The sequence below is a fragment of the Brachyhypopomus gauderio genome, chromosome 10 (assembly GCF_052324685.1).
Source record: "Brachyhypopomus gauderio isolate BG-103 chromosome 10, BGAUD_0.2, whole genome shotgun sequence".
NCBI lineage: Eukaryota > Metazoa > Chordata > Actinopteri > Gymnotiformes > Hypopomidae > Brachyhypopomus > Brachyhypopomus gauderio.
Genome location: NC_135220.1, coordinates 19,974,639 through 19,996,343, shown reverse-complemented (window position 1 = coordinate 19,996,343; position 21,705 = coordinate 19,974,639). Strand labels below are relative to the sequence as shown.

The 21,705-nt window shown below is 41.6% G+C and overlaps 1 protein-coding gene across 3 annotated transcripts; it reads right to left on the bottom strand.

Moving 5' to 3' along the window:
* Window positions 1–2,643: 2,643 nt before the first annotated feature.
* Window positions 2,644–21,474, bottom strand: phf24 (PHD finger protein 24). Of its 3 annotated transcripts, XM_077020384.1 has the most exons (10): window positions 20,641–20,655; window positions 20,451–20,514; window positions 13,993–14,390; window positions 10,211–10,396; window positions 6,844–6,922; window positions 6,525–6,727; window positions 6,161–6,327; window positions 5,034–5,069; window positions 3,547–3,639; window positions 2,644–3,320 (listed from the first exon to the last, which is right to left on the bottom strand). In XM_077020384.1, the coding sequence occupies exons 2-10, from the start codon at window positions 20,506–20,508 to the stop codon at window positions 3,224–3,226; spliced, it is 1,317 nt and encodes a 438-aa protein (XP_076876499.1). In that variant the 5' UTR covers window positions 20,509–20,514; window positions 20,641–20,655; the 3' UTR covers window positions 2,644–3,223. The 3 variants fall into 3 exon arrangements, with proteins under 3 accessions (XP_076876499.1, XP_076876501.1, XP_076876500.1); XM_077020386.1 differs by lacking the exons at window positions 20,451–20,514; window positions 20,641–20,655 and adding an exon at window positions 21,031–21,474; XM_077020385.1 differs by lacking the exon at window positions 5,034–5,069 and having other exon boundaries at window positions 20,451–20,718.
* Window positions 21,475–21,705: the final 231 nt, after the last annotated feature.

Below are 21,705 nucleotides of genomic sequence, written 5' to 3'. Positions count from 1 at the left end.
GGTGAGTTGTGCCAGTTTTTACTTAAAGTGACTTTAAAGTGAGAATATGACAGTAATGCTTCCAACTAAAATATGTACATATATTTCAGGATGTGGAGCATCCCTGGAATCAGTCACTTTGGATGTGAAATATAGTATTTACGAAATACAGCTTTTTGAAAAAAAGTGGTCTCGTGGCACAACTTGCCCCCAGTGCGGGGTAAGTTGTGCCATTGGAGAGAATACATTGGGGTAAATTGTGCCATTGATTACTGAAGTAAAATATATTTTGATCTCAAGAACTGGAATGCTATATAAAAGCTAGACAAATTCAATACAAAATTACTAATTTAAGGTTTATTTAAAGTTACTTTACAACATTAAAGGCTAATTTTCTACAAGCCTATTGTGCCACATGAGCACACAAAAGATAAATTTTCTTAAACAAGGCCTTACACTTCAGAACAAAGTTCAGTTCAAAATGAAACAAAAACAGTAGCAAATATTACGTTTTTTTAGCATAATTAGCATATATCCTAATTTTTCCCTTATTGATCCATTGCAGTTTACATTTACATTTGCATAAGTTGAAGCTATACGCTTTAAATAAGTCCAGTTCTTTTATATCCTATTTCTTTTCCATCTATCTTTTTCTTCTCCATGACCAATAGACTTCCCTTCTCCACCTCTTCACTACTCTGTCCATGTCCTCTAGAGGAGTGGAAGCCCTGCATGTCTTTCTCTTATAACTCCGTGGCATGATGGTCTATTTCTATTTTGGGTCTAAAATTAAGAATGTCACATAGTTTAAGTTATTAAATATAAGAATACAATGTACAACTACAAAAAAAAACAATATGTTTAAAATATTCATAAGTGGGTGTGAGTTGTGCCACTGGCACAACTTACCCCAGGCCCTATGGCACAAATCACCCCAACCCCACCATTTGGGAAAAAATGCATCATCCAGTAGTTTTGGGCTAACATCATGCTAGCTGCATTGCTAGCTGCATAGACTCATAGTGTAGCTTACCAAAGTACTAACATATGTGTAAAATGTTTTCATACTTCTCTATAACTGTTTGGACACAACAATCAAAAATCCTTGATCATAGGAATTTTACTTTGAAAGGCAAAAAACAGTTTTTTGAACTTAAAAGTGCTTTCCTCTTATGCAATGAGGCTCTCTTCTTTGCAGGATGAGTAAAATGAATGTTTTTTCAAAAATTAATGGTCACATAACCAATTTCTTCTCTGGTTCCCTAGAAACAGGGGGTGGCACAACTTCCCCCCTGGCACAAATCACCCCACTCTCCCTATATAGGTTGATGTTTTTGAAAATGTACTTACCTTTTAATTTGTTATTTTTCCATCCATTTTTTGGTAGTTGTTCTCTGAAGGGTTACAAGGACCTGGTTGTGCACCACTAACACTTGTGTTTTTTGAATGCATGATTATGGCTGCACAGAATGTGTGTACTTAAACCTGCATTATCTAAAATGATCATGGTAGCTATATTATCTGTGAGTCACATCTGAAGGTTATGCCTACATTATCTAAATGCACGTTAATAGGTGTATGATCAGCTGGTTGTTGACAGCCCAGTGTCAGATGGGAAGGAACAGCAAGATAAGGTCGGAGCTGGACAACCTACACCGCACCTATGTTATCTGTATGTATAATTATGGCCATGTTATCTGCATGTATTGTTAAGCGTTTATTATTTGACAATTACACCCGATACCTATATAGAGTTAATGGGTAGCTGATAGCTAACCATATACAGCTGATGGATAGCTGTTTAAAGCTCACAGATAGCTGGAGAGATGATGGATAATTGATAAGATACCTATATAGACTTGATAGATAGCCAATATACACTTATACACAGTTGATGGATAGCTGATGGTTAGCTAACACTTATACACAGTTGACAGATACCTATACAAAGTTGATGGACAGCTGATATACACTTAGGCCTATACACAGTTGATGGCTAGCTGATGGATAGCTGTATAGAGCCAAGGTATAACCGTTATCTTTAGCTGTTATGACCCCCATTATAAAGATGGCACAGACAGCTGGTTTTATTGAGCTAATGCCATGCATTTATTTATTCTCAGTTCCTTGCAGTATTGCACTTCAACCCATATTGCCTTGGTAGACTCAACAATGGACTATCATGGAAGCAAATACATTGCATTGGATCCCCATAAAACAACACTGAATAAGCCACTTAGTACCATTCTAAGAGTTTATAGAGTATGAACAAAAATGTTATTTTTTATTTGTGCATGGTGCTTCTAATAACAATGTAAAATTTCTTTGACATAGTCAAAGTTTTTGTTTTTGATGTCCATGTTTGCTCCATTTGTAAGTTCATCATTTAACTGCAAAAATAATAATTAAAAAACGTTTAAACCTCTGGGATTTTACATAAGGATTAAAGCCAAACATTAGCTAGTTTTTATCACATGCCAGTGTATTAGACTTACATTCTGTGTATTCTGAAAAGTGGATGTCTGCATTGGCTATCAGGTCAACGCTGATTAATTTACCCCCTACAGAAAGTACATTTAAAAAAAAATAACAAATAGCTTACAGTGGATCTAAAGTCTGGAAAAACAGTAAGAGTGGGGAATAATTACACATAATACAAATCAGTTTATATACTGTATATTTGTTTTTTATATATATTATCTTGATACATAATATATGCAAATAGCTTTCCTTCTTTTTAGTACCATCTACACTGACAGTCTACCTATCTTTGTTGTGTTTGCAGTGAGTGTAAAACTGGGACCCAGGGTGGGCGAGACCCTATTCTCACAGTTACACTACATATATTCAAGAGTGACTTCCACTGCCAGTTCTATGGCTGATGTTTTAATACTGTAGTGATACTATTTTAAACACATTAGAAGGCAGTGCTCCTTGCAGTTCACAACAGAAAGACATATAATTTCATCAACTGAACCAGCCTCTTAACTGTAAAGCATTATTACATTTTTTTGCAGGAACAAATATCTAAAACCTCAACATCTCTTTTCTGGTTGCTTGTGTGGTCTGAGAATAGGTGTATTCATTGCTTTTACAGCCTCTGAGTATAGTGTCTTATTTAATTATATTTAATTAGATTCGTTCTTGGTGCTGGGTCTTTATCCCACACCATCTCACTGCTTCGTGTCTGAGACTAGGTGGCGCTGTACCACCCCTTGTAGGCCCCAGGCTGGGTCAGCCGAAACTACAGAGGTAGACGAATGTGCATGGCCGCGCTGTTGGGTCGGGCAGCCAGCAGATAGATGGCGCTCTCACACAGGAATGTGTTCCACGTCACTGGCCTGAAAGTATGCATGAAGAAGAAGTGATACAGGTCAGAGATGCAAAATCAGGAACAAATAGCAGAAAATACTGATTCACAGCATCAGACTCATTATGACTACTGCACATGGTCCTTCATTTCATTGAGTGTAGATTGCTCACTGTATCTTTTACACACACACACACACACACACACACACACACACACACACACACACACACACACACACACACACACACACACACCTGTTGTCATATTTTTCCATGGCTTTGTCCCTGCTCTTTTCACTGCCTGAGCTGGCCGGACTGCTCTCCGATATGGGGCCTACATGGCTGATGCTGCAGGAAAGACAACAGATGAAAACACCATTTATCTACTCAACCTCTCCCCACCACACACACACACACATATACACACACACACACACACACACACACACACACACACACACACACACACACACACACACACACACACACACACATGCGCACACATGCGCACACATACAGGCATTGGCTGAGTCACTGAATACATCCTTGTAGCAAAGGATGGAATTTCACTCTTCTTCCTCCTTTGTTTACCTACAATCTCTCTACATTACTGCATAATGATATGTATATAATCACAATCAATAGCCTGTGAATTTCTGAAGACAAACAAAGTAGGTGAGTGGTAGCAGGTGCCAAATATCCTTACAAAGTTGCATCTGGTTTCATACTGGTCCGTTCTGGTTTCATACTGGTTCATTTTGGTTTCATACTGGTTCATTCTGGTTTCATACTGGTTCAGTTGGGCAGGACTCCAGTAACACAGCATCACAAACATATTAATAATGAACCAGTTTTCTGTAATAATGTGAAATCGAACAATTGCATTGTTCACACATAAAAAACCTACTTTTGTGTTCACAAAAGTAAAAAAGTAAAACAAAAAAAAGTTATATGCACCGAAGTGTGATTTCTCTCAGTTCCCTGGCCTGCTCCTGGGGTAGCCAAGTAGGCACAGGTTGATTTTTTTGCTTCAGACTGACTTGACCTAACAGTCATCAGCTAGAAAAATAAAACCTTCATCACTGTGTTAGAGAATGGAAAGTACTTAATGTGCAGGTTAGATCTGATCCAAGAGCAGCGATGACAGCTTTGATGACAGTGCTCACTTTGATAATCCATCTAAACAGCCTTTCAGAACCCTGTATAATCATGATTATTCCTTAGTTGATTTTAATGAGTACAGATTAGAATGTGGTCTTATGCAGAGGGTACAGACACACACATACACACACACACAGTGCACATTTAAAGTGACAACATATTGTCATAAGGATTTCTCTGAGGAGTACACAAGGCACTTGTTTGATTCTGATAATGGAAAGGCTAAGTCCATTAAGATGTAAGGCTCAACAAAAGACACTCTGACAGACATAAACAGTCCTTAATGATGATGGAGTTAATGACGAGGAAGATGATGATGTTTAGGGCTAGATGATATGCTCCCCTGTTATTTAATCTACATCTTGAGATGAATACATATGCATTGCTAGTAAATGAGGAATAACACTTTGAACATGCTATCAGGCTGAATTTAGTTAACCTGTTTAACTATTTGACATTATTATTAATTTAAAATAATCTAATAATACCACTCTCCCAGGTTTTAAGGTAAATATTACTAAACAAATTCAGGTTTCAACAAGTTGAAAAGGTGGAAAAGGTCCATACTGATTTTAACTTACCCCATATTCATTACAGGGGAGCACAATCTCATAAGTCTGTAGAGGAGCAGATATGGAGTAGCCACAGTGAGGATGGGAAGATTGTGACAGTGGTGAGTGAGCAGAGAGACATGGAGGCTCAATCCTAAACAGCTCCCTATTTGTTAGCAGCATTCCAGGTAGGGTTTATATGTTGTAAGCTCATCGTGTTTCTAGTGTGGTCTATAGGGTCAGTGCAAGAAGCTATTTGAGATACAGCCAAAGCATTACATGCACATTCTTATTCCCCCAAATAACAGATGCACTGAAACATGATTATGACATGCAAGCTTTTAGACAGTGTTTGCTGTGTGATGATGCAATGCAATGCCATTAAAGACAGTAAAATCTCTACATTGGACTGTATTTCCATGTATCATAACACAAAGATCATTGTAAATGGCAAATCCAATATTACACCGAGCAATTCCCCTCCTTCATTTAAGATGATGCTACAATGCTTGTGGGAAACGAAGCCCTGACTTGTTGTATTAACGCTATCATACTCAAGAGTCCTGAGTGTTCACCACATATTACTGATAGATACAGATCAGCTGCAGGGAGGACATGGAAATCAGCCAAACAGTGAAATTATGTCATCGCCGTTACAACCCAACACTTGGCTTTGTGGCTTCCATGTGGCTCTGAGCTAGCTGACAGCGCACTCCCAGTTGACTGACTGCATCTCTGACGGACTGCATGGTTTCTATTTAGCCTCGTTCAATAATGTTCAGTTCAGTAATAGAAATGTTTGAAATCCTCCAGTGCAGCTGTCGTCAATCTGTCTTTTAAAAAAAAAGGCTCTGCAGCAAACCCAGTGCACCCAACCACTAAACTAGCAGCTAATTAATAAACAGGAGAATAGAGATTGTAAGAGTTTCGCTAAGAGCATGAACAGACACAAACTGTTAGGTTTGTGAAGAATGTTGATGCTTCTGCACCTTCACTGGTTCCCAGTAGGGTCGGCCGATGGAGGATGACCCGAAATTGATTTACAGTTAACATCTTAAGCTGATTGTTGGAGTGCTTGTTATCAACAGTAAGTGAAGGAAGAGAACAGCCCGTGTGGCCCGTGACTGCTGTGACTGTAGTGCGGACTGTCGGCCAACCTGACGCTGCAGGACTGTGGTGCTCTGCTGAGCTTGTGGAACCAGGAGGCCTGCGTCTGCTTACTCTCTCCTCCTCTGATGATGCCGTCTTTGTCCTGGTCCAGGCTCTGGAAGACCGCACGCGCCCGGTCACGCTCTTTAGCCGTCAGCAGACGCACCAGCGAGTTCTGGAGGCAAAACCATAACCTGCTCGATGTCTGCCAAGGTTTCATAGAACAGTGCATGTTCTATGGCTGCAAATTGCACTGAGCTACAGATCCTCACAAACATGCAGCTGAAAGAGTCCTCTCTGGTTTATAAATAGATAGCTTGATGATTAATCAACATCATCACAAAAAACTTCCCAAATTCACAGTTCTGTTACCTCTGTGCGAAACTTCTGCAGCACGGAGAGGGTTTCGTGGTACAGGAAGTCCGACCACTCTATCTGGCCTTTCTTGTCGGGGTCGAGGGCCGCGAACTGGGCCAGTACCTCCTCTTCCTCTTCATCGGTTAGATCCCTCTCAAACAGCTGCTTAGACACAAAGTGCCTGTACTGCAGGAGCTGGTCTGAGACCAGACAGGATTCTATGGCAGGACAAAGCACAGGAAGGCATGAGCCTGAGTGAGTGGTATACACCACCATCTGCTATGCATGCCTACGTTTTCAGTATCATTTAGAGTAATTATAACCATGGAGGTACCTGGGATGATCTTGCATTGTTTGAAGGTCTCCATCAGACTGTACATCTCCTCTTCAGTGAGGAGCAGATTCACATTGTCCTGAGACAGTAAATTGATATTATAAATGTATTCAGTAATGCTAATTAAATAAAAGTTTCCTTGTTCATGTGGAGTAATAGAAATTATTTGTTGCTGCATGTGACAGGTTAAGATTATTGTAATTTGCTTCTCTGCACTGTCAGCCATTCGTGTCTGATGATGGTTAAATGTGTCGTGTTAAATGTGTGGGAAGTGAAGTGCAATGGGTAATAGAGGATGTGGGTAAAATGACTGTTTTATTTGGCAAAAGAAATATGCTACTGCATCTTCACCCTCTGATGGTGTAATTTTCCATCTTTTTTCACAGGTTTATTTTATGACCATCGTAAAAATGCTGCAATAGCTGCATAGTTTATCTGACTAACCCATAGCTGTTTGAGGAAGCCCGTTTCCCTGTAGAATAAAGGAAACAGGTCCATTTTGCATCTATACTGTTTTGAAAAACTGCACTAGCAGGCAGGTTAGCTGACTTGCTTGCTATTATTATTTCTTCAGCGTAGCCTTCTTAACCCATTGTTTCATCCTGGAACATGGACCCCTCCTGCCTTCATGCTGGAACACTGCGTGTTTTAATCTTTTCCCAACAACTCTTTTATCTCCTCACATAATAACTAAGCCCAAGAGTTTGAAAAGTACCACATTGCACAGTTCAGGTACTCAAGGGCCTGGATGGGTAAATTCTGTCTAAAACTAATCCAATGTAAGGTAGTATTAAATGATCAGAAAACAGTTTTTTTTACAACGATCATCCACATTCTTTTAAATGTTATAAGCTAATAATTATTATTAAGACATCACTTCTCCTCTCCTCTTTATCCTTCTATCTCATTCTGTTATTCTTTTTTCCCTTCTATCTATTTTTGCTATTCTAATACATTTTGATGAATAGACCAGAATAGGAGTGTTAGTATCACACAGACTAAATGGACTCTTAAAGAAGCCTAATGAGTTTGCGGTGTCTGTAGGAGGAAGCTCTCAAAGATCAAATGCAGGAAGGTCCTTTGAAATCAGAAGCCACTTGTGTACAGCCAGATTAATCATTTCACTTCAAACTAAGGCTTTTAAAACATTTGTGACCAAGGCAATTGAGATGCACATTTTTGTACATTTGGTCATGCTTAGGGGTTTAGGTTGTCCTTGGGCACTGATTTATCTTACACTTAAACACAATCTGCAGCAGCACGGTCTAAAATTTAGTTGCGGCAGTAAATGTTAGCACATGGGGCAATGAAAATAGGAACACAGGTGTTGGCCTGTCGATAATTATGACCCATGGTAAAGCTTGTGTAATGACCTGAAGATCATTTAAGATTTCGAATGTCCACATAAACACAAACACAGACACAAATGCGTGCACGTCTACACATGCTCACACACACACATACACTCTCTCTCTCTCTCTCTCTCTCTCTCTCTCTCTCTCTCTCTCACACACACACACACACACACACACACACACACACACACACACACACACACACACACACACACACAATCACGTGTATCCACAGGGGATTAGGTGGTAGTCAAAAAGCTGTGAAATGAGTCCTTGGAGAAAATGTGAGACGAATGAGCCATAACAATCTCAAACTGTCAGCTTTTAACAGTCCAGTATGTAGAGAGATCTAAACTCAAGATCCAGGCTGCTAGCTCAGGGTTAAGGGTTAGGCTAAACTTAACCCTCTGCTGGGGGTGCAGGACACTGGTGAGATGCTGCCCTAAAAACTCTTTTTGAAGTGAAATGTGTGTGGTTTTGTTGGTGGGTATGTCGGGGTGAGTACACATTTGTGTCAGTGTGTGCATGTGTATCCTATGCATGCAAGTACATGTGTGTTCATACGTGCATTCATTTATTTGCGTGTGCACATACGCGTGTGTGTGTGTGTGTGTGTGTGTGTGCGTGTGTGAGTGTGTGTGTACTATACGTCTGCTTGCATTCATGCATTTGTTTGTGCACAAGTATGGATTCATGTCTATTTACAGTCAGACTGTCACAACAAAACAATGCTTCACACGCTCTAGCAGCGCCCTCCAACAGCTTAAGCCTGCACACTCTGTGAGGGGGAGATAACCAGGGTCCTCCAGTTTGACAGCCCTCTCTGCATATTAGAGTGTTCAAACCATGAGCAGCCACAGGAACCACTCCATCACAGGAATACTAACGTTCCTCCATCACAGGAATACTAACGTTCCTCCATCACAGGAATACTAACGTTACTCCATCACAGGAATACTAACGTTCCTCCATTGCAGGAGTACTAACGTTCCTCCATCACAGGAATACTAACGTTCCTCCATCACAGGAATACTAACGTTCCTCCATCACAGGAATACTAACGTTCCTCCATTGCAGGAGTACTAACGTTCCTCCATCACAGGAATACTAACGTTCCTCCATCACAGGAATACTAACATTCCTCCATCACAGGAATACTAACGTTCCTCCATCACAGGAATACTAACGTTCCTCCATCACAGGAATACTAACGTTCCTCCATCACAGGAATACTAACGTTCCTCCATTGCAGGAGTACTAACGTTCCTCCATCACAGGAATACTAACGTTCCTCCATCACAGGAATACTAACATTCCTCCATCACAGGAATACTAACGTTCCTCCATCACAGGAATACTAACGTTCCTCCATCACAAGAATACTAACGTTCCTCCATCACAGGAGTACTAACTTCCCATTGTGGCGTGATGAACCAGAAACACTTGTTTCTTTTGTGACCCTTCCAAAGCACCACGATGAGGGAAGCAACAGTTCAGACATAAGACATCATAAGTTCAGACATCTAATATCATATATATATTATATACAGTATATATCTCTGTAGTCTGGCCCCTGCAGTCACTAAACCATACTGGCTTCTTGGAGCATTTGCTACAGAAACGTCATGCCAAGGAGTTCCTCAAAAACAATACGTTACCGTTAAAGGAAGATAAATGTAGAATAAAAAAAAAACAAGTCAAGAGCCAGAAAATAGATTGATGTAGATCAACGGTTTGAGTAAAAAAAATGTTTTGATGGGTGAAACCTTGTTTTCGATATATCCACCCATCTCTGTTTATATGTTGAGATGATTAATGAGTAATGTGACTAAGAATGTGGGTGTGAGTGTCAGTGCATTGTGTGTGTGTGTGTGTGTGTGTGTGTGTGTGGGTGTGTGTGCGTGCGTGCGTGAGTGCGTGCGTGTGTGTGTGTGTGTGAGTGTGTGTGTGTGTGTGTGTGTGTGTGTGTGTGTGTGTGTGTGTGTGTGCGTGTGTGTGCTGTCAGGACTCACGCAGTAGTAGCAGCTCCATCCAGTGGTAGTGTGAGCTGTTTCTCTCATTTCTTGCAGTGCATCTGAGCGCAAGTATCCGATCTCTCGCAGACAGCCATCATGGAACACCCTCGTGCACGTCCGACATGGGAATAAGTCATCTGCCGTCCACACCTCACACACCTCACACATCTCGTCATTTACTGGCTGATCATGAAACAGAGAGAAAGCATATCTAACTGTATCCGTGCTTAGAGTAGAGTTTACAGTGGAAGTTACAGTAGTGGTTACAGAATAGATTACAGTGGAGGTTACAGTAAAGGTCACAGCTGAGCATACAGTAGAAATTACAGTGGTGGTTACAGTAGAGATTACAGTGGAGGTTACAGTGAAGGTCATAGTAGAGCTTACAGTAAAAAATTACAGTGGAGGTTACAGTAGTGCTAACAATGGAGGTTACATTAGAAATTACGTTGCATGTAACAATAGAGATTACAGTATAGTTCTGGCTCTCATAAGAGTGAGGAACAGAGAACTTAATTTACATTTACATTTAGGGCGTATAGCAGACGCTCTTATCCAGAGCGACTTGCAAAGTGCTTTGCTATCACAGACTGCATCCTAGATAATACAGTAGGTGAGAATTCAAGATACCCTTGAACCAGAATACTACTAAACTACAGGAATCAATGCCAATACCTAGAAGTGATTTTCTCTCAAGTGCTCATGGTCATTCATATCTAGCTAAAATGATCATTTAAGTTCAAACCAATAGTAGTGCTAAGAGTGCTTGGTTTAAATCCTCAGATGGCCCTAGACTGAGCAGAAGGAGAGCCTGATGCTTCAAAGTCGTGACTCATTGGACAGTGACATATTTGCCTCTGTGGTCCAGCACAATTGATCTGAGCTGAAAGTGTGAATATTAGGCTCAAATACAAGATGTCATTACAGCTGACATCTTGTATTTGATCGTCACAGTCGCGGTACAATGGGACTGAAAATACATGCAGCTAAGCACCAACATTTCCAAGTAATTTCACCAAGCCAAATGTCTATGCACTACTGAAATGGAAGACATCAGTCTAGTTCACAGACGAATGCCTCATATGGTCATACATGTGATCTAAGAAGCATTGGCCACTACTGTAGTAGTCTCAACCATGAGGAACCTAACACTGTCCGGTAAAACACACCAGTCCCCAGAGTGAGGAACACCACCACCCTGACCAAAGCAGACAGAATGTAGTCACTGTAATTAGGTTTTCTGTGCCTATTTTGAGATGTGAGCAAGCTGTGGAGAAATTTCGCTTGGCAACTTCAGCTTCACAATGTGCCGCATTATTTTGTATTTACGTGATTGAACATGATCCACAGGGTTGAAAATAAATGTAAATCTCCTTTGTGTAAGATAAATATACAAATCAAATTTCATAATCTATGATCTATAATGCTCAAGAGAAGCTGAATGAAAACAGCTAAAGCTAGTTTTGCAGCTCGCATTCCACAGTCCTGATCATCTCCATGGTCACATGCAACAAATAATACAGCCTGATCAAAACCCTGGCACCATTCCACATCACTGTGTCCTCAGAGACAGTTTAACTACAGCTGGTTAACATGAATTTAATGCTAATTGTTAACTGACTGACTGCTTGATGGACCACTCATGGATCATGCATCATTTGTGCAGAGCTGGATAACCACCGTTAATATCTGCTGCAACTTTCTTTCAGCATCTAACACAGAATGTCTTCCATAATTCCCATAAGAAACCATGTGAGATAAGGAGGATTCTAGGCCCCATTGGGTTAAAATCCTTCCTCTGTGTATTCATATACAATAACAGCCAAAAAGCTCAACTTATTACACAGCGGTGCATGAAAGGTCAGTGAAAGGTGAAAGGTGTAGAGAGCTCAGCAGTCTCTCTCTCTCTCTCTCTCTCTCTCTCTCTCTCTCTCTCTCTCTCTCTCTCTCTCTCTCACCCTGCCAAGGACAGCATCCAATCAGGATGCCAGCATCTGAGCTGGGGGGGTTTGGGGGTGCGTGGGGGAGGGGTGCAGGAATGGTGGGAAGTTTCTCTTTCTCAGTCGGCAGTCAGAAATGGTCCCAGTCACCTTGTCGTTCTCCTTCATCACAATGAGTCATCATCACCGTGAGAGTCCAATTTCAGGACTTCATTTTCTCCCTAAATGACATCCTACCGTCACTGAGGGTTTTATTCATGGTTTAAAATCCATTGAAAATGTGTGCTATTTTTTGTTTAGATACATTTTCTTTTTGTGTTAGAAGCCAAAGGACAAGACCGATATATGTCATAGGCTTTCATGCTGTTTTTTTTTATGGGTCTGCTATTACAAAGTTTCTGTGCCCGAGTACTGTGATACACTACTGCAGTAAATATGCAGTGATGGTGCTTTTGAAACCTGTTTCATAACTGCTCATTTGCTTTCAGCTCTCCAGCCAAGAGCCCAATGCCTTTTTCCCAGACTTCACAAAACCCTCACAGTAAGCATGCACCCTCATAACAAACAGCAGCAGAGTGAGAGGTGCCCCTCTCTATCTGCTCTCCAGTGACACTTCTCCATGGTAAGAGTGGCTCAGGAAACAAAGGGACACAGTGGAGGGCTGTGCAGGGCTGTCATCCAGCAGGCCAGCGCAACAGGACCAGCAGCTCCACTGATGTCAGCCGCAGTGACCCGAATTAATCAGCCAGGATCTGGATGCTAACGGAGCTCGTCTGCTCCCTTTTTCTGTGACTCTCTCTTTCTCTCTCTTACTCCCTCCCTCCCCCCCTCTCTCTCTCTTTCTCTCTCTCTCTCTCTCTCTCTCTCTTACTCTCCCCCTCACTCTCTCTTTCTTTCTCTCTCTTCCTCCCATATTTTTTCTCTCCCATAAATATGCTTCTTTGTGTGGTTGTAGATTGCAAAATTGTGATAGGTTAATGAAGGTATTTGTACCTCTCTCTCTACCTCTCCCTCTCTCCTGTCTTCCTCTCTTTCTCTCTCTCTCCCTTTCTGTTTCTCCCTCTCTCTCCCCATGACTTCTCTCTTTCTCTCTATGACTCTCCCTCTCCCTGTCCCTCTCTGAAATTCTTTCTCCTTCTCTTTATCTCTGTGACTCCGTCCCTCCCTCCCTTTCACTCCCTCTCTCTCTTCAACTACCTCTCTCTCGCGCTCTCTCTCTCTGTAACTATCTCTTTCCCTCCCCCCTTCCCTTTCTCATTTAGTCTGGGTCTCTTTGCAATGCACAGTCTACTTAGTGCCAACTGCATGAACAGAGTTCCTTAGAGGCCCAAGATTCCACTGTCGGCTGTTCACAGAATTAGCCCTTAAAACAGAGGCCTCGTGTCCACATGACCAATTCCCTGCAAGCCTCAAATACACTGAGAAAACACACTCACTCACACTCACACACACGGGCATATTTTGGGACAGTCAGAAATTGGCCTAATTTCTGAAAAGCACTGTAGTATGAAGATCATCCGAAATGAGAGCATGTTCAGTGTAATGCTCTCTTCACCATTAAAGCATGACTGATTTGCTTTTTTGGAAGATAGCACAGAGCAGAGCTCTCTTGTGTTTGACTATGATATAAATCACCAGCTCTTCTCAGCTTCTGAGACCATGCACAAGACAATATGACTCTAACAGGAGGGCTCAGTGTGTAACAAGGAAGAGCACGTCTATGTTTGTTGCCATGGTACCCCATCCAAGATGATAAGGCTTCTGTTTAGAAAGTGACTTTCTTGGAACCTTTTGCCATCTGCTGGTTATCACTGCTGGTGTTGTTTATTTGATCCTTACCTCTTCTCTCTGGTTCAGCTCAACGTGCAAAGGTTGATCATCGTTCACTTGCCTCTTCGGTCGCACGAACGCTGGAGGCGTGAGTTGATGATCCTTTTTCAACTCCTCAGGCTCCACCCCTTTGCCGTCACGTAGGCGGCCCCATGCCTCCTGGTTGGCTTTGTTCTCCTCCTTGGGTGGAGTGGAAGAAGGCCCTGGTTTTGCATCCATGTCCACTTTGTGTGCGGACTCGTCTTCCCTGGGCGGGTCCTGAGACTCGGCGAGGCCCTCTCCGTTCTCCGCGCTGTCAGGGGGCTGGGCAGCGGACGGCTTCAAGCCATCGCGAAATGCAGAGACCACCGCGCTACACTTCTGCACCTTCTCTACCTGCTGCTTCTTGGACATCAGGACACCCATGGCTATAACAGAGAGGGACAAGAATCAGCAAAAGACCTTTCTCTATATGCTTTAAATATAAGCAGTTGATCATTAATCAAAGATGAAGCGCTCGTCTTTCAGAGTTGAGGACTCAGATAATGTAGAATGTTGAACACAATTTCTAAGAATGGACCAATAGAGGAAGCTTGTCAGGTGGCTCCTATGAACAAACTTAAAATTTAACAGTCCTCTCCAGCTGGCAGGAAGAGGAGGAATAAGAATCAGACTGTCAATCATGTCAGGAAAAGAGTTTGTGGATTTACCCTTCAAGATTTAAAAGAAAAATGTATGTCAGAGCATTAAGTAAGGAGAACATGAACAAAAGACATGTCAGTGATTTCAGTCTTCAGTTGAATTTCCTGTTATCATATTACCACAACTAAACAGGGCTCAGCTTACACTTGACCTTAACAGAATCCAGCAGGAAATAGTTTAGCTCTGCTAGTCATTTATAATGTCACAGTATGTACATTTATAAGGATATACTTTTCTTTTCATTACAGGAACTCTACAAATGGCTAAATATGCTCTCTCCAACAATGACATGTGTGTACACACACACACACACACTCACGCACGCACACACACACGCACGCACACACACACACACATACACACACACACACACACACACACAAACAGGCTTTTCTGAACTGCAGCTGGAGCAATAGGAACTTTTCTGCCATCACAAGAAGCTGTGTACTGAGCAACTGTGCACTGAACAGCTGTGTACTGAACAGCTGTCATCATTGCTTTCTAATCCCCATTAACACCCCACTATGCAAAAAATATAGAGTACATCTTAAGCCAAATGTTCAAACTGCACCACATGAACTTGGTCTGAAACATTCCACCTGGCCAAGTTCATGTGTCAGTACAGTAACAGTGGCGAGGTGAGATCTGAACTACTGTCTCAATCTAAGCCTCATTTTAAAAAAGGTAGAAGTGTGAAACTACATGAACACAATGCAAATGCAGTCATATGAATGAAACAGACAATCTTTCCTGGGCTCATATTTTTCCAGCATGTCAGAACAAGATGGATCATCTGGGATTTGCTCTCATCAGTTAAAAATGCATTCACGGATGTGAACAGTTCAGGTCCAGCAGCCAAGATTCTTTGCCAGGATTATGTCCTGACAGCCAGGATTTGGCAGCAGGTAAAAATAATTTGTGAAGCCAACTGTGCCATATGGAATACAGACAGAACTTGGACCTCCACATCTCTGCATTCATCAGCATGTAAATACATTATCACTGACAACAGATCTTAACCCCAAGTCACTGGGTTAATTTAGCTCATTTTTGTACTGTACTGTGTTTTTCACCATTTTTTTTGTGCAGTACTTCCCTTCCCTCTGACCAATCAAAGCTGTTTTAGTCCTTTTTGCCTACTGATAGTGGGCCAGTCATGCATGTTGGGTGGGTGGGTGTGTGTATGTAAAAGAGAGCTAGCTGCAGTAATTAATCTAGAACATCTAGTGTAGAATCACCAACACAGCGCTTCCCTTCTCTGCAAGACAGAGAGGTGTCTGAGAGGGATGTTCAGTCGGCTGAGAAACACCATCATCTGGAGATCTTGCCTGACAAACTGCCCTGATTTATGAATTAGTGTGATTCATTTAAGCAACGATCAATAAATTGTGAAAACGCTGCAGCTCTGTCCAGTAATGAATCAGAAATAGCACTCATAAAGCATGCTCAGTATACGCACTACTCTAGGTTCCGCCTTACTGTGTGATTTACAGAAAAGGAACAAGAACCGACTCTGCATTCTGCCATGCTTTTGTCTAAATTAACTTAAATTAGCCAACAAGAGACAGCGCCCTCTGCAGGTCAACGTAAGGAGCTGCGAGAGTCCCTGTGTGCCTCTCGTACAAGGTGTGACTTGAGTCCCAGGGCCTGCTCGCTCTGTGATTAGGATAGAAATACCATCTCATCATGTCACAGCAGATTGAGTCTTCCTGTGGAATATTCCCCCACTGTCACTGAATGCTGGGAGATCTACTGGGAAATCGCTGAATATCTCTGACGTAGAGGATATTCTGAGCCATCCCTATGAATTCTAAATGGGTTTAATTAACATTTAGGATTTAATTACTTTCTTCTTTACTGGCAAGGTTGATGCCAGCATATCTGGCAGTGCTTACAATAGTAATCAGTGGAGAGGTAATGCAGAGAACTGAATGACATCTTACTGATTCCTTTGCAAACCTCCAGTCACATATTGAATTGTAAGTGGCTGTCAGATGCATTCTAATAAAATGCACAATTTGCAGACCAATTTTACACTTAAGAATATTTCTATTGTCAATGAGGTCACACGCTGCAGAGATCATGACAAATGTGATCCCGATTTATGAGACCACAGGGACAACCACATACAAATGAAAACATCAACATCTGATGTACTAACATACATTAATTCTCCCGGTTGACATGATTATCCACAACTGTAAACACTGATTAAGTGACTGAGTCAGACAAACAGATAAACATCTTTAAAGGACTGATTAGAGAAGTGAATCGATGAACAGCCTTGTCTTCCACACTTCAACACTTATATTCAAGCAAAACATCTTGTGAATATTTACACTGACGGGATCATGTTTTTCTTGTGGGGTTTGTTAAAAAAAACAAATAAAGATTAGAAATAAAATAAATAAACAAGAACAAGTCTAACTAATTTACTATAGATTTTCTATAGATTAGCTGTAGATTTTCCATCTTTGTACACATTTCATGCTATAAAAAAATTAGGTAAAGGACTCAATTTCCCATAATCCTTTAAAAGACATGGTTGTTGCAGTAGCCAATCCACCCTGAACATTTTAAATCATGGTTTAATAAAGGATTTGTGGAGGAGGGGGAAAAGATAGCAGCCTTGAAGCAAAACCTGGCATTAGAAATTCCTGATCCTTCCTCTGACTGAGAACACTGTGATTCAGCTTTACCTACTCCATACATACCTACTGGACACAGGCCTCACATCAGTTTTCTCAGAATAATAATAACACAAAAATAAAAAGACTGTACATTTATCAATGATGCATGTTTAAATGCTGTTAATTTCTATTACTAAAAACAAACAAAAAAAACATTGCATTGTCTGCTTTATGATGGAAAATTATTTAAATATTTTATATTATTTTGGCATTAGATCATATGGTACTTTAAAGGATCAGTCTTATGAGGTCTTATGAGCCATCAGCAAAACTTGGAACCTTAGATCTAATGTCTCCCTGTAGTCTAAAGCTTATTCTGTACCTCCCACTGGGCTGGACAGAATATCAATCAACACTTAGGGACATGTACTTTGGCCTTCCCATGTGAGTGACCTCAGCCTGTCTGGTCATGTTTAATTACAGTTTCACCATGATAAAATCAGTGAACATAAAATAATGACTGTATAATGTATAAAATAACGACTGACCAAGACTGAGGCTGAAAAGAAAGTGTGTAGGACAGGATAATTTTCCATCATAACATTTTATAAATGTGTATCTCACCTAATACATGTGTGGCTAGTAAATGTGTAGCTCTAGTGGAGCAGGTAGATCTAGTGGAGCAGGTAGATCTAGTGGAGCAGGTAGAGTGATAGCAACACACTGTCATGAGTTTGTTAACCAGGGAGCACATGTACCTGCCATGGTGCTAAATACATACATTGCTTGGGAAAAGCGACACTCAGCACAAATGCTGAACATGTGAACTGACCTTTGGAACTGGACCACGGCAACTGAATGTACGAAATAGATATTGAACATTGAATCTATTAATTTGATCTTTGATTCACTTTGATGCAGTGTATCTAGGAAGTCTAAGATCATTGTTGGTCAGTGTACCTGAGAATTCTTGGGACACCTTGTTCTCCAATCAGTATTCAGCAGGTGACCAGGGATTGCAGTGGAAGGTCAATATAGCTCATTCTATCCTGCCTATTCTATAAAGAATAACTTGCTTTACCTCCTTATAACTCTTATTATATAAGAGGATAACTGCCTGTACCAGTTTGGTGCATGCTGTCCCCAAGCTGTAGCAAATACTGTTTCAGGTCACTAGTTTTTTAAGCAAAAAGGTCCCATGTGTTGTATCAAGTGCTTTGGGACAAGGGAACAGAGAGGACCAAGGAGCTCTTGATTCTGACATCCTGAGTAAATCACGCTGTTACTAAGAAAAAGAAGGAAACAAGCCCTTAGTGGTTATCTGCTTGCTTTTCCGGCAGCACATCTGGAGCGTACGTTGTGGTAAGAGGAGTCCTGCCGTGACAGAAGCTCTGCTATTACACGTAGCCCTCACTGTAATGTAGTTTCACACAGCATCTCACGGGACTGCTTTACATCGCCGCTATACACTGACTGGAATGCCAACCAGGATGGGCCTTTCTTCCGTCCTGTAGGGCTGAGCTCTGTGAATGAGGCTGCACAAAGCTTGCTTTCTGTCCATGGGAATGGCTCCCCATTGCTCCGGGCAAAAGCCCTGGAACTAATCGCTCTAACGAGCTCACCAAGGCCACCTTCTGCCAGTGCGCGAGCACAACCGTGAAAACACTCACCCCACAACAAACCCAGCCAAGCGAAAGCCTGGACATGGTGAGTGTTCACTGAACATGGTCCAATGCTCACCGAACATGGTAGCAAAGTCATAATCGCATAAGCTCACTGCTCTGTGCCATACTGGCTCATATCAAAGAGCATAGGCAAAATATACGAGAGTTGGTTAAACCTGATCCCTCTGCCCCCTACCAACCCCAGATAAATATTAGCCCACTGTGTCTCTGTTTCCGTTGCTGCCATGTATTTGATACACTACAAATAGGACTCACAAGCTGTCCGGAACAGCGGACTTGCATGCTAGCCTAAAGGCTAGGGAGAACGTGGAGGAATTTGAATATAAATGAAGAGTGTGCATGTGTTTGGAAGGCCATAGGGGGTGGGGGGGGGGGTGGCATGCAGGCATTCAGCTTCTGTCAGGCACAGAGCTGCTGCCAGCCAGTAGAGACGGAGCAGCTCACAATAGGCTGCAAAATTACACAGTTCCAGGAGATGAAACAGATCATCTCTCTGCATTCTAGAATCAAGTATTTCTAGAAGAAATACTTCTAGAGACACTAGAGAAACAGAGCGTCTCTCTGCATTCTAGAATCAAGTATTTGTAGAAGAAATACTTCTAGAGACACCACAGAAACAGAGCGTCTCTCTGCATTCTAGAATCAAGTATTTCTAGAAGAAATACTTCTAGAGACACTACAGGACAGGCAGGCAGAGATCTGAGAGATTATCAGAGCGCAGAGATGGAGGACCTGGGAGTCTGCAGACGAACAAGTCAAGGCCAGCACCAACACTCCCAGCAGAATGAAGCCCAGGGACTGTAAGGAAGGAGACGCTTCTTCCCAGAAAGGTCATTTCCTCTTCAAACAGAACTGTTTAGTGTGGGAGAAGACAAGTGAACTGGCAGAAGAACACAGGCAGCATTTATGATGACAGCTGGAAGAATGCAGAATAGCACATCCAAGGATGGCAATTTCCCATTCAAAAAAAACTTGCACATGAGATTTGAGAGGGTTGGTGTTTTGGTAGAAAAGAAAGACAAGAAACATGCAGTTGCTTGATCTGCTTCAAACTGAAGATGATAAGTCTAATACAGAAGGAAAGAATCAGCACTTCTCAAAGCAGACACATACTATTTACGTACTGATACATAAACTTTAAAGAACAATTATATTTTGCATTTTTGTTGTAAAACGACTATCTATAATTCCTCGTTTACTTATACAAAAAACCAAGTTTATATTCAGTGTAAAGATAGCATATTGCAAACATGCTGAGATATCAAACAGTGTACAAATCTGCACAAAATTTCTTCGCTCGCCATATAGTCAGCACTAGTACCGCATCACTGACCGCATCACTGTCCACGATTGTCCCGAGTGTTTGCCTGCGCCCAATATAAAATACTTAGTAGCCGAACCACCATCTGACGACGTCAGCGCGGATGCACGATTATTTTATTAAGATTAATATTTGATATGATACACTTACCTAGTCGCGGTGAAATCCCAGGACATATATTTAGGATTTGATTACGCACATATGACATAGGAGGCTACGTGCAAGAATATCCCAAACATAACAGAGTTTAAGCGGGATGGTCATATACATATATATACATCAAAACCAAACAATACGACACAAAGGTGAAAGTTGTTGTTAGTCTTCAAATAACTCTCACACTATAAAGTCAGATCTTATTTGAGAGAAGGTGATGCACGAACTCATTTGATAACACGCGAAGCTCATCCACACCCTTCTGTGCGCGCTGACCTAAATCTCGCGAGTGGGATACACACTCTATTTTTCAGTAGAGAAAATGAGTAATTACACCCTCGCTCGAGCTAAAACGACCGCGTGACTTATTGAGCTCCTAGTATTAATACACGCGCACAGTGAATGGCACGTATTGGGACGATAACGCAATTAAACGCTTGTCAAAACTGTGCAAGAGAAGACCTGCACGGTCATTGCGGATGCACAATTTTCCCGAAATGTCTTTGCAGTTTTTGTCGCCAAACGTGAAAATGTTCATGCTGATTTGCGTCACAATTTTACAGTTTAAACATACCTGGAACGAGGCACGTCTACACTCCCGGACTTGAGTCTCGCTTTCTCTTTGTCTCTTACACACTGCAACTCGGCATGTCAAAGCTCCGCTCCCAGTAGGAAGGGTTTGTGTGTCTGGTCGTGACAGTATATACCACACACTAGTGTGTCTTTGGTGTAGCCCAGTGTTGCCGATGGACCGCACAGAAAAAAAAATACAGCAAGACCCTTTTAAAGTTGACCGTCCGGCATCAAGGTCGGTACGACTGGACAGCTCCAGTGCTGAATTCTTGAGCGTCTCGGAGCAAGTCAAATCTTCGTTGGTCGGAGAATATGCTTGGATGATGCCAGTAAACAGGAAACAGTAAAGTTGTATAGAGGGTGCAGCGTCTGCTGTCTAATTGTTGCACAGAGTACTAAAGCTCTTCGAGTTGCTTCTGGGGAACTTGTGATCAGCCTGGCAAAGCAAAGCTCTTAATTGGTGGGGTTGACGCTTTCAAAAAATGACGTTTGCAGTGAGAGACGTAGCTAATGAACCAATAACAGCACAGTGAAGCAGCAAGGGACACGTAATATTCAATATAGCTTTCGAGGCTTGGAGAGCTAAAATAACGTCGTCCCTGCTTGTAAACACTATCATAATCAAAACAAACTGACACTAATCGAACGCCTTAATAAGCAACATTATCTGCAATAT